Genomic DNA, 13,460 nt, shown 5'->3' with positions numbered 1-13,460 from the left:
CGGGGGTTCAGGTACATACCTTTAAAACTGACCTAATTCTCTCTCTAGTTCCTGTACGCTTTGGGAGTCAATGTATAAGTCTAGTTCTAGAGTGCAGTCTTTTGTTTTTTATATGTTGTTATTTGGTTAATTTAATTTTTAGTAGGTTTTGAATTTTGTCGTTGATGTATTCCCAACCTCCTTGTTTGTATATTTTTCCGTCGTCGTTTGGAGTCGTGTAGTTTTGTCTGTATCTATATGGTCTTTTGTTACAGAAAGAGTCATGTATGATATAAATTGCCCTTGGTATTCATTTTTCGCAAAATTGACATTTAAAATTATCTGTATTTTCCTTTAGGATATCTTTGAAGAGCGCGGAGCGCTTGGTTATTTTTCTGTTCCAGCTCTCTTCCGTGGTTTTCTGGTTCCTGTAACATATAAACATAAAGAAAAGGAAAAAGCTGATTGTTATTTGTATTCCTAAGATATTAGGGGGTCTTATTTTGTGTGAATTAGTCCAGTTTATTCCTGTATGTGCTTAAGATAATTCGGGGTATAATTTTGTATTTTTCTAATCTTTCTTAAGCTTAATGTTCAGTTTTTTTAGTTGTTTAATTTAGTCCGCTTTTCTTTGCTGTCTCAAGTCCTCTCATTGTTTGTTGCCTTCTCTTTCTTCGTCCTCAGTTCGTCTGTAGTGTACTTTTACCCTTAAAAGTCTCTGCTCTGTCATTCTCGTCAACTCCTGTTCCGCTTTCTCAATGATTCTTTGTGATTCCGCTTGGGCCATTTCATTTCGGAACATCTGTCTCACGTCTCGGTGAGGGTGGTACTTAAGTACTTCTTCTGGCATTCCGGCCCTACGCAAGATTAGCCTTTGTAAGGCCTTGCATAGCTTGAAGTGTTCTATAATGTTTGGCTCCCTCATGGCGTTGTTGCAGAGTCTGCACTTGTTTGTGCTGTCCATGGTTCTGAAAGTAAAACGTATTTTTCTGTCTATGTTGGTCCTAATATTTAGTGAGTCAGGTTTTCGGGTGTCGGTTGAGTTGATTTTGAGTTTAGAGTTATGAGTCAGTTTTTATTCTTAATGCTATTGATCCTTAGCCTTTTGCCATTTTGGGTGAAAGTATCTTAACCTAAGGTTTCCTAGTATTTCGTGCATCACTTTATCAATTTCTGTACCGGCTATTTCCAGTTTGATATCTTTGATATTCTATTCCCCTATACTTTTTCTTTAAGGTTTTTTAATTCGTATATGGTTGGGGAAATTTACTTTTTGATAATAAAAGGTCTTTTATTTGCTACATCCAAATTTTTCTGGACTTCTTTTATAATTTGTAGCCTTCTAAGTCTGTCTATCCATTTGTCTACGCTTTGAAACTCTAGTTCGCTTTCGTTTTCGAGATTTTTTCTCAGGGACAGTAGTGGTTCTAATTCGCGGACTAAGTTTAAAAATGCTGGGGTAAATTGTGTTGATGAGTTTTTGCTAGTGTTTATCGGGAACTGCAAATCGTCTATATGTTCATCCCAGGTGGAATGATCGTTATCTAGGTAGGTTTTAATAATTTGCTTAATTGTCCTATTGTAACATTCTGTTGGGTTGGCTTGGGGGTAATATTTAGGTATTTTGGTATGCCTAATACCGAATTTTTCTGTTAAGTCTCTGAGTGTTTTATTGACAAATTCCGTGCCGTTGTCAGTGTAAAAAATCCGCGGTGTTCCCCCCAACGCGAAATGAGACGTTTGTGGAATTCTGACTCTATTGTGCTCCCGTTTGCTTTTCTAATTGGGATTATTTCGACCCATTTTGTAAAAAGGTCTATAAACACTAAAATGTATTGATTTTTTCTCTTTTTAGAACTTGGTAGCGGACCCATAATATCAGCTGCTACCATGGTCCATGGTTCTTCGATTACCCTTTTCCCCATAAATCCTATCTTACGTTGGTTACTTGGTTTTACTCTTTGACAAGTCTGGCAATTTTTTACGTATTTGATCACGTCCGAATATACCCTGCCCAGAATTAATGTTCGGAAATTTTCGCGTAAGTTTTCTCTGAGCCTAAATGTCCTGTCTGGATTTCGTCGTGATTTTCCCGTAAAACTTGAGCTCTAAGTTTTTTGGGTACGACTAATTTCCAGGGTTTGTAGTCTGGTGTTAGAGTAGATTTTAATGAGTCTGTTCTGTAAAAATAGAGTTGCGAATATCTGATTCGCCATTTTTCGTGTTCTTCCGGTCTTTTTGTTACTTGTCTCATTCTTGTTGAGTACCAGTCGTCAATTTTGTCATCTAAGTCCGTCTTTGGTTTTTCGGTACTACACGCTAATGCGAACGCGATTGCTTTAGGCGATTTTCCTGATCTCGACAGAGCATCAGGGACAAAATTTGAACTAAACTACCGCTAGCCATTCTTTTTCAGATGCTGAGTATCGATATTCTGCTCCGTTTAGGCTTCTGCTCGCGTATGCTATTACGTAATTTGTGCCGCCAATCGTTTGAGTAAGTATGGCTCCTAATCCCGTGTTACTCGCATCCGTTTTGAGTAGGAAGGGTTGAGTAAAATCTGGGCAGGTTAATATAGGTTCTGAAGTCAAGAGGTCTTTAATTCTTTGGAAAGCCTCATCTTGTTCTAATCCCTAATCCCATTGTTTATCTTTTTTAAGTAATCTGTTCATCGGTTCTATTGTTTCAACAAAGTGTGGGAAAAATTTTCTATACCAACTTTCCATCCCTATTATGCGCTGTAATTGTTTAATATTTTTAGGTTTAGGGAATTCTAATATTGGTTGAATTTTTTCATCATCTATTTGTAATCCTTTATCGTTAACTTTAAAGCCTAAATATTTGATTTCTGAGCAGCCGAATTCAAATTTGTCCGGACTGATCGTTAAATTTGCATCATTTATTTTATCTAGTACAATGTTCAAGTATTTTAAATGGTCATCGAAATTTTGAGTTAATATAACAATGTCGTCTAAATAACAAAAAACGTTTGGCTTTAAATCTGGGGTTATGATCTTATCCATCAGTCTCTGGAAAGTGGCTGGAACATTTGTTAAACCAAGTGCCATCCTTTTAAATTGGTACATGCCCTTTCCAGGTACTGTAAATGCTGTTATAGGTTTTGAAATTTCTTCTAATGGAATTTGTAAATAAACTAATTTTAGATCAATTTTTGAAATGAATTTTGCTGATCTTAAAGTATCCAATATTTCTGTCATGAGTGGAATTGAGTATAGGTCTTTTTTGTAATATTATTAACTTTCCTAAAATCTAAACAGAATCTATAATCTGTTCCAGGTTTTTTGATCATAAAAATAGGGTTTGACCAATCATAAGAAGACGGTTCTGTTATGTCCTGTTCCAATAATTTGTCTACTGTTTCGTAAATTATTTCTTTTATGTTGGGGCTTACGTGGTAATATCGCTGTTTAATGGGATCGTAACCTTGCACATCACTTTTGTGTTTCGTGAGATTAGTTGCCCTATGTTTTTTTCCCGAGTCGATTTTAATTTTATCTTCAAGGACTTTTTCTAATTGTGATTGTTGGCTTTCGTTGGGCTCAACAATCCCTTGACAAACTTCAGTTGAATCATTATCTTGTTTATGGATTTTTTCTAAGCTATCTGTAATATTATTTAACTCAATCGCCCTATTTTTAAAAGAAGCCCATTGATTTCTTTTATCGCTTTCTAATATCTCCTTGGCTTTTTGGGATTCAGTTTTAATTCTTTTCAATTCATAATTTTATTATTTTTCAAAAGATTACAATCGCTATTTTTATATTCGTTCTCGTATTTGCTATTATAATAAGTTTTCCCTTAATTATTTTTCATAACTTTTTTCCTATTTCTATGTTTGCCTGAATTAATTGAGTCTTTTGTGCTTGAGTCGTCGCTAGTGTCGTAGGTGGGGATGCTCTCGAGGGATCATCCGTAGGGTTTTGAGCATATCCGTACCCAAAATACCAACGGATTTTAATTTTGGGACCAACCTGAACATAATGTGTTTTACTGTTTTTCCTACAATAATTGAGACTACTGTCTGTCGAATTATATCGACGGTTTCTCCGTTTGCGACTGTTAATTTGCGCGAAACTGGTTTTAGAATTGAAATTTTGGAATTTTTCATTTTTTCCATAAATTTTTTAGCCGCGTATGAATGTGTAGCACCGGTATCGACTAGAACTCGCAATAGGTTACCCACGAATTTTGTCATCAGATGAAAACGTGTTTCCGTTTTTTCATCTTTGTCCAAGTTTAAGATTTCCGGCATTTCGATGCTAGGTTGTATTATTTTTGTGCCTAGTAAACGCCCTTCCAGTTTCCCTGGTTTTATGTGTAATATGGGCACTCTCTTTTAAAATGACCTGCCAATCCACAATGATAACAATTACTATTATTTATTCTATCGTCTTTGCGCGAATTTAAATTCTGATTTTTATCCGAATCGGGATTTATTTTGGTAATCCGTATTAGAATTATTCTCCCGTTTTTAGTTTATATTCCCGTAATTTGGTTTTTGAGAATTTCGTTTATTTTCATTATTATTATTTCCTGAACTATTTTCCGCTTTTTCGTTTGGGAATTCGATCATTGGGCTGTTTTGACCTTCATTTGAGCCTATTGCCATTTGGTTAAAGGCTGGTAACATTTGGTTGTAAGGATTGAATGGGTATCTTGGTCTATTGTTCGTGAATCTAGGTTGGAAGTTTGGTTGAAATCTAGGCTGAAAATTTTATTGGAAACCAGGTGGGAATCTAGGTCTGAAATTAGGTCTACAATTTTGTTGTTATTGGTTTGGGAGAGGAAGAAATGGAAATCCGAATGGTGAAAGTGGAAATCGATTTCTATATGGTTTTTTCCTTTGATTATTTTGGTTCCCGTTTTGGTTGTCCTTTTCGCTATTTTTATTTTCCCTTGAATCTTTATTATTGTCCAAATTATTTTTATCCTCGTTACTATTGTTACGCCTTTGTTCGTTTTTATCCTCAATTTTTGGTTCTGTTATTTGTAAAACTTGCCGTCTAACTTTCGACTTGGCTAGCTCAGTTTCCCATACTTTGCCTAAATCTTCTAGTTGTTCAAAAGTATCAAAATAGTTCCTTTTTATGTACATTTTATATTCTATTCTTAGGTTTTCGTAAGCTCTACACAATTCCGATTCGCGGTTTTTTCTAGGGTACAATTTTGTAAATAATTTCCTAATTTCCGTCAGGTAAGAGTGTATGTCTTGGTTTCGTTTTTGGTTGCAAAATTAAATTTTTTGTCTAATTTCCTCTGAGAATCGTTCATTGATATAAGCATTTTTAAAGTCCTCGTAAAAATCTTTCGCACCAATCTTTTGAATCCTCTATTACTCTATTATCTGTTAATTGTTGTTGGGAGTCTACGTGATTTGTTTTGGTTTGAGTTAATTCTGTCCTGTAATGGTTCAATGTCATCGTAGTCTTGTATTTTTTAATTATTATCTTTTAATCTGCTACGGGTTTCGATTTTATTGTATGAAATTTGTCGAGGTTATTGTAAATTTTCTTTTAAATTGAATTGAACGGAATTTCTGTTAGGAGATTCGTTTCTATTTTTCCTGACGTTTGGTTCAATTCCTTCAATCCCTAATTTATTTGCACTTTTTCCCCTTTCTTTAAAAAATCTTTCTTCTTGACGGTTCATAAATTCATTAAATTCTATGCTTTCTAAGAGTTCGTCTGTTTCTAGAATGAACTGTGTGTTATTTTCCGAAAATGAATCGTGTCCGTACGTCTCACTATTTGTTTGTCTTAGGTTATTTATTGGATTTGACGCATTTATTACGGGAAGACTTCCGTTATCCCAATAGAATGTATTGTTTTCTAATTCAAAGATTCTGTTGGGTTGAGTATTTTGAGTTGATCTGTCTTGGTTTGTCCTATTATTCGTACTGGGTGTTTCCCTGTTTTTTCGTGTAAGCCCTCTACCGCGACCTATCGACTTGTTTATTGTTTTTGGGATCGTACCCGCGTTTTGAGTTGGAAGTGCATGGCTTCTGCCAAGTTCAGGCTGTCGTGGTCGCTTTCCATAATTCTAGGTTTCGACATTGTTATTTTAATTTTTCCCGATCTTAATTTCATAAGTTTTATTTTGATCCTAAATTTGTTTTATTGAGATATGCTCGTTAAATGTAAGGTTTGGTTTTTTAAGTTGAAAAAAAGATGTAAGTTTTGTTTAAAAAGTTTTGATTTGCTTTTTCATGAGTTGACACCCTATATTAGGTTTCTATAAGAGGTTTTTACTTTTAGTTTCGAATTCGACAAGTACGGCTCTTTGTTTACAAAATACGTCGCGTGACCTTGCCGCGACTCGCGAGGAACGGGTCTTTAACTTGCGAACCTAATTGCGCGGGTGACGTACTGCCTCGTTTGCCGATTCAACTCCCGGATTCACGTGCGAGTACACTATTCAACATTTTCGCGTTTCAACATCGCCTCCCAAACACATTAAATCACATACAAAAAATAATATGAAAGCATATAACATCATGTGTATATATAAAAAAACTGTTCAAAAATATCGATGACAAGTATGAATCAGAGGTAAATCAGAGGTAAATCAGAGATAATAATCGAGAACAAGTCATTGTACAACATACATTGCTATCAGGCCAATAATACTCTGTAAATCATGGCAAATCATAGATTATACTCAAGAAAACTGTAATTTCAAAAAGGCAAAGGCGAGGCATCAGATAAAAATTTCAAGTAAGAGTTGTGAGTTAATTTTGCTTGTGTCCATTTTCTCGGCAGGTTAGAAGTTTTTAGGAAAAGTGTGGGATTTTTGGGTTGGGCGCCAGGTTTTACGGAGGTAAAGCCGAGGAGGGAAATGGGAAATGGTGTACCGAGAAAAGGTAGAGACACAATCAAACACAGATTAACATGAATGATGATAATTTTATTCACCACTTACATGGTAAGGTTATTACCCTTGAAGGAATCGACGTATCGGTAAGAAGGCTGGTGATTAGGATGCCCTGGAGATGTTGCGACTTCTTGTCGGAGTGAGGTGAAGAGAGCGTGGTGGTGAACTGAACACTAGAACACTAGTTACGAGCTACAGACCAAGGACGACTGACGAGGCGGAAAGCACGATTCCCGAATTCATATGATGGCACCTGGGGCCGCAACGATTCGGTTTAATAATGTAATAGATCTGTTACACCTCACATCCTTCACTTACATTCACTTCTGCTATTTTGCAACCCCATAAATCCTACACATCCAATTTCACCACTTCCCTCATTTTCTTAATCCTCTACTTTACCTAATTCCACTCCCATATTTCTCCTACTTTCCACCCTTCCCTTTGCTTGCTTCTCCCTCATATACTTTCCCTATCCTTAACTCCCTCACATTCATTCCCCATGCATTCTATCCCCGCACTTTCTCACCTACTTCAGTTCTCTTACTTCTTCCTTCTCTACATCCCAACCCCTCACATTCTTCATGTCCTGCACTTCTCCTGCTCTACAATTCTTCACTTTCCTTACTTTCCTTTCTCTATTTATCCTTTCTTTACTTCCTTTTCCCGTACATCCCTCACATCCCTTACTTATACTTCCTGCTCCAACTTCCCAACCCCTCACATCTCACACTTCCGATCGTAGCAATTCCCTTACTTCTTCTTCCCATAATTCCAGTCCCATACTTCTCTTACCCTTCCTTCCCTTACACTTCCAGCATCCAGTTTCCCTTTCTTGAATTCCCATACTAACCATTCACTTGTTTTAATTCTTTTTTCTGTACATCCGAACCCTTCACATTCCTCACATCCGTTACTTCTCCTACTTTCTACTCTCTCGCTTTCCATACTTCTCTATGCTCTACTTCCCTATCCCTCTAATCCCTCATTTACACTTACTCCTCCTACGTTCGATCCCAAACTATCCCATACTTCCAATCACTTCCCTTATTTCTCCATTCTCTACTTTCCCTAATTCCATTCCCAATTTCTCTTACTTCTCCTCTCCTCCCTTCCCTTACTTCTCCCTCAACCATATAAATTCCATTTAAATAAGAATAATGTTGATGTAAATAAAGCGTAGTAATTAATGAAAAAAATTCCTTTTCTGTAAACATTACTTTTCTATTTTAAATTTATTTTTATTTTTATCTGAGTAGGTAATTAAACATACACAGAAGTCACTAGGAATAAAAAAAATACAGGTGTCTGGCTAGATAACATGTGTCAAAACCGAAGGTTATCGGAACGCGTGCCAAACGGAGGTTTAATTTGCATAAATGTTTCAGGCGAATCATCCGATTTCTTATCCCTAGAAAATGTGTAATTAATGCAGACTGGAGAAATGCCAGTTCTGTTTAACAGATCTCCCTACATTGTCAACATTCTAAAATATGGTTTTAGACATTGTGCTGACATTATATTGGGCAATGATATCATTTTAAGTGTGTCTTCCTGTGTTACAGCATTAGGTAGTCATGTAACGTTTTCCATGTTATCTGGTTCACCAATGAGAAATCATGGAATTCATGACAATATTACAAAACAGAATAAAATTCTGAATCAGAAATTTAGGTGTGTCTCCTAAAAACAATCTTCCCCACGCAAAAAAATATATTCTTTCAATAGAAAATCTTAAAGTAGCCAATTGACATTTTGTGATTCAAGAGACTCAATTACTTCCAATTGAACTGATTTAATGGATATTTTTACAACGATGTTCAAAATAGTTAAACGGCTGATTGGTGTTCTTTTGCATAGAACGGAGGAAATTGCAAGTTCTAGTAGTTTCTGTTAACCTTAAGGAACACAACAAACATAATTGAGTAATTTCATGCATGGAAAGTCTTAAAATCGAATTTCAGAATTTATTTTAAAAACAAAATATATTAATTTACAAAAAGTGACTGGGTTTTACTTTATTCATTTGACCAGAGCCTTATTTTGTATTCTTTGGTGTATTTTCGTCTGTTTTACACATAACATATATTCTTTTCTATAGTTCATGAAACAGTAAAAGTCCACTTGACTTAATTTTTCTAACTAATAAATCAAATTTGTATTACTTATTACTAATTAATTATGAATAATTATTATCCTAAAAAATCAGTTTCTTGTTTTACTCTTTAATAACATTTTGAAGAAAGTGTCTTCAGTTGAGGGGACTTTTTCCCGCAATTGATGCAACTGATGAAGAGTTATATCTGCAATTCGAGAAGAGATTGATTTTTCGGTAGATTGTCTCATCGATATAGGAATTTCCATCGATAAATGAAAATTGTGGAAGTAGCTTGAATTTAATGAAGTCACTATAGAATAAGATTTAGGTCAAATGGCGTGACTGTTATTTATAATTATTTATGGAGAAGAAGTCGTAAACCGCTTTTGATTTTTACATTCTCAATTTATCAATTTATCCTCATGACTTTTTTCTATAAAAATAAAATTATCAGAGTTAAAGCATTTTTTTAATCCAAAAAATAAATAAAAATAAACACTTTTAGCCAAACAACGCATGATATGAAAAAAGTCAAAAAAAGAAAAACGTTGATTTATGAAAGCCCTACAAGATTATCATAACAACTTTTTTAATTTGACCCAAAAGTTGAAAATTCAAAATTTGATTGTACCAAAACTATGCAAGATACGAAAAAAATAAATAGGCTGAAATTGCGTGCCTTGAAAAGATCTACAAATTTCTTATTAATCATTTTTTGATAGGACGCGTAGTTTTTGTTTTTAGTCGTAAAAAACAACATTAAAAATTAATAAATTAAAAATTCTTGGACTAACGACACAAGCTACGAAAAAAATGAGAAAAAACTTGTTCATCCAGAGAAAGAGCTACAAATTTTTAATAATCATTTTGTATAGGAAGCGCAGTTTTTGTTTTATGCGTGAAAACGAATAAAAATAAAAAAGTCAATTTTTGATGAACGACACAAGCTATGAAAAAAATAAATAGACAAAAGTTACGCTTCCAAAAAATACCGAAAACTCATTGAAATTTTCCATGAATGATTTTTGATAGGACACATAGTTTTTGCTTTAGTCGTAAAAAATAACATTCGAAAATAAAAAATTAAATTTTGCTGAAAAAACGACACAAGATACGAACCTTGTGGTAGAAGTTGGTAAAAGTTGTTCGCCTAACAAGATCTAGAAATTTATTATAGATCATTTTTAGATAGGACGAGTAGATTTTATTTCAATCGTAAAAAATAAGGTTGAAAATAAACAAATTAATTTTTTGAAAAAAGAACAGAAAAGACGAAAGAGGACATAGGATTTTATATAGGATCCTATACAGGTTCCTGCATATAGGTTCTTGCATTAGACTCTATGCAAGATGCGCATTAATTTTTCTTTAATCGTAAAAAACAAGAATGAAAATTTGAAAAAATTACAAAAACAAAGAAATTAGAATTAGTATGATTCAATTTTCATACGTATTATGAATTGTAATGATATAAATTTATTGAAATGATACATTTTTCAGTGCATCTTAGGATATAATTTAAAACAAATATTAAAATAATCATGATAAATATAATTTGTGCTTTATTTTGCAACACCTGAATAGGAAATCCTAGACAGAGTTACATAAAAAATGTATTATATTTCATATAAAAGTGTTGAGTATAATGTAGAAAAGGTGACATTTTTGACAAAATTGAGTGCGAAGCACGGGATACGTGATGAGAATGTGTTCGTTAAAGCTGAATGAGCCTTAACAAAAGAAAGTTCGCAATCACAAAATTACAGTTGTCGATCCGTCGACCTTTGACTTTAAAAGGTATGTGCACGAATGCAGGTGAAATGCAAAGACCGAGCGCGGAGTGCGAGAGCCATTATTCGTGCGCTGTAGGTGCGCTCAAACTCTCCAAGCTAAGCTCTTTTAACAAAAGAGAATGCACAATCACAAAATTACAGTGGTGGATGTTTTGAGTCTTAATTTTAAAAGGTAGGTGAAAGAATGTGCGAAAATATAAAAACCGAGCGCGTAGCGCGAAGCAAATACATAATGGAGCGCGAAGCGCGAGAACCAACAGTCGCGTGCCCTAGGCGCGCTCAAACTCGCGATCGAAGCGAGCTGCACGCGCTTCTCGCGTTGAGAGTATGCTTGCAGGGCGGGCAGATTTTTTAACACTGATTTCTTTAATTTTGCTGAAAGTTTGCATATTATTTAGTATGAATCGTATTATCACCTTGCACAATTTTTTCATATCCGAGACTTACCTATTCTTAGGGGCCTTTTTGTGCACAAATGTCTTCTGCGTACCAAAGATAAAAAGTAAATATCAGAATTTGTTTCGTCAAACATAATTTCCAATGTTATCAATGAGTAATGTCAATTTTAATTTCAGTTTCTTTCCGTTGCATTTATAAATTTAATTTACATTTTTGAGAATTTTAAATTTGAATTATATTCGCAGATAACCGTAAATGATATATTGCTAATAAAGGCCACAAGCTTACGCGAGTAAACAAAGAATATACTCTAAATTCTCAGTCGTATAAACATCGCCCATAAAGTTGCAAATATTTCGCAAAAATTCGCAGCAACAAGATTTCTTTGAGTATTCAAGCAAACTTAATGACTTCTTGTTAAAATGAGAATACAATTTTATTTGAGCCTCCTAATATTTTCTTCAGTTCTGTCACGAGGAATCTACGCTATAACAGACGAAAATACTCGTAAGTGATATTTCTTTATTCTTTAAAAATTTCTTGAAAATTCCAATTCTATAAAAAAATCCAATTGAAAAGAGCATGCAAATCTTTGAAGGAAAGTAGGAGAAAAAGTAATAAAATCAGTAGAAAAGAATATAATTCTTGACAAAAATAATGAAGCAGAGTAGAAGATCATTTTTTAAAAGAGAAATAGGACAAAAGTGATAAAATCGGATAGAATATTTAAATAAACAAATCTGACAAAAAATAACAGATTTTGATACAAAAGGCAAGTTTCAGCGCGCCTAGCGTGCGCGACTGTAGGTTCTCGCGCTTCGCGCCATATAATATATTTATCTTGCGCTTCGCGCTCGATCTTTGTGCCCAGACTTTTTAAAACTAAAGGTGAAAGCATGGACAATAATAATTTGGTGATTGTGAATTCTCTTTTGTTAAAGCTCCTTCGTCCTTAACAAACAGATTCTCATCATGTATCTCATGCTTCGCACTCGAGTTTATCCTCGAAATTGTATATCATTCCCATAAATGCATAATATTATCATTCATAACTTGCATTGATATTAAAGCAGACATAGTTTCATTGTCCCGTGTACAAAATGCGCATTCTTAAAAAAAACAATGTGTTATTAAAAATTTTGTTGCAACTTTTGTTGTTTTTCCATCAAATGAATTTACTGATTTCCAATTTTATTTTTATGATCTAAACTTTACTCGTACGGTCAACCGCTTTTCAACCGCAGTCTTACCGCTTTTCAACTTCTAAATTATTATATATATACATAAAAGGCTGCTCAGTAGACCGTATGAGTAAAGTTATATATATATTTTTTTGAAAACGCATTCATGTATTTGAGAATCTTGGAAATACTGTGAAATTGTTGTATGAAAAAATGTAATTTTTGCATTTTTCATTATTTTGTATGCTGTCAAAATTTGAATTTTGGATTTTTCAAGAAAATTCAAAAAGTGGTTATGATAATCTTGTAGGACATTTAAAAATCAAACTTTTTCTTTTCTAGACTTTTTTTTATATTGTCCGTTATTTAACTTAAAAGGTTCGTTTTCGTGTGTTTTTTGGAATTTTGTAAATGCTATAACTCTGGTAATTTTTGGTTTTATGGAAAAAGTCAGCAGGATAAATTGTTCAGCTTTTTGAATACTATAAACATCCGTACACAAAATTTTTGAATTTTAAAAATATTTGGTCTTAAAAATATTCAAAATGCGCTCAATTTTTTACTTTTTATTCAAAATGACTAGATAATGAACTTGACCTTTAGTTTACGACACTTACAGAGTGTATCAAGGGCCAATCCCGTGCAGAAATCGTCATATATTTTTGCGATTACCTATTTGGCCCTGGTAGATTGAATATCTTCGGGTCCAGATCGGGATAATTCCATGGCCCAGACCCGAGCCAGACCGGTTCAGGCATTGCAATGCCACCTAGTTCCAATTTAGGGAAATTGCCTTGCTGTCAAATGAAGTGTTTTATTTTTGACAAAATTCATGGTTATTATCTAAGTTGAGTTTATAATACAATAAACAATATGCCAAAGCCTAGTACTACACCACGAGTTTGAAAGCATCGCATTTTAGCGGCTCTAGACAATTTTCGTGATATGAACGAGGGTAAATAAATTGCTAAATCGTACTGAATATTCAGCTTGAATCGAAAGCTAGCCTAAAAATTAAAATTCATTTGAGAATTAATTATAAATTGTGTGTCTTTAAATATTTTGTTTTTGCATTACAGGTATATATTTAAAAAAATTATGTACATTTTAGCCCATGTT

The 13,460-nt window shown here is 34.0% G+C and overlaps 2 protein-coding genes across 4 annotated transcripts in view; one reads left to right on the top strand and one right to left on the bottom strand.

Annotated features, from left to right (window-relative positions):
• Nucleotides 1–13,460, top strand: part of LOC117174266 (chymotrypsin-1-like) — a 27,090-nt gene that overhangs the window by 3,442 nt on the left and 10,188 nt on the right. The window contains exon 1 of one of the 3 annotated variants that reach the window (XM_033363186.1): nt 13,189–13,296. The exons of the other annotated variants lie outside the window; for them this stretch is intronic. The gene's annotated coding sequence lies outside the window, so the exon portion shown is untranslated. Of the gene's footprint in view, nt 1–13,188; nt 13,297–13,460 lie in introns of those variants that run through there. 3 annotated transcript variants of the gene reach the window in all.
• LOC117174283 lies at nt 599–7,016 on the bottom strand. The gene is made up of 2 exons (XM_033363228.1): nt 6,919–7,016; nt 599–947 (listed from the first exon to the last, which is right to left on the bottom strand). The coding sequence occupies exon 2, from the start codon at nt 941–943 to the stop codon at nt 629–631; it is 315 nt and encodes a 104-aa protein (XP_033219119.1). The 5' UTR covers nt 944–947; nt 6,919–7,016; the 3' UTR covers nt 599–628.

This window comes from Belonocnema kinseyi, chromosome 1, assembly GCF_010883055.1.
Source record: "Belonocnema kinseyi isolate 2016_QV_RU_SX_M_011 chromosome 1, B_treatae_v1, whole genome shotgun sequence".
NCBI classification, from domain to species: domain Eukaryota; kingdom Metazoa; phylum Arthropoda; class Insecta; order Hymenoptera; family Cynipidae; genus Belonocnema; species Belonocnema kinseyi.
Note: the sequence above shows the minus strand (reverse complement) of the source record. Positions and strands in the feature narration are given on the sequence as shown.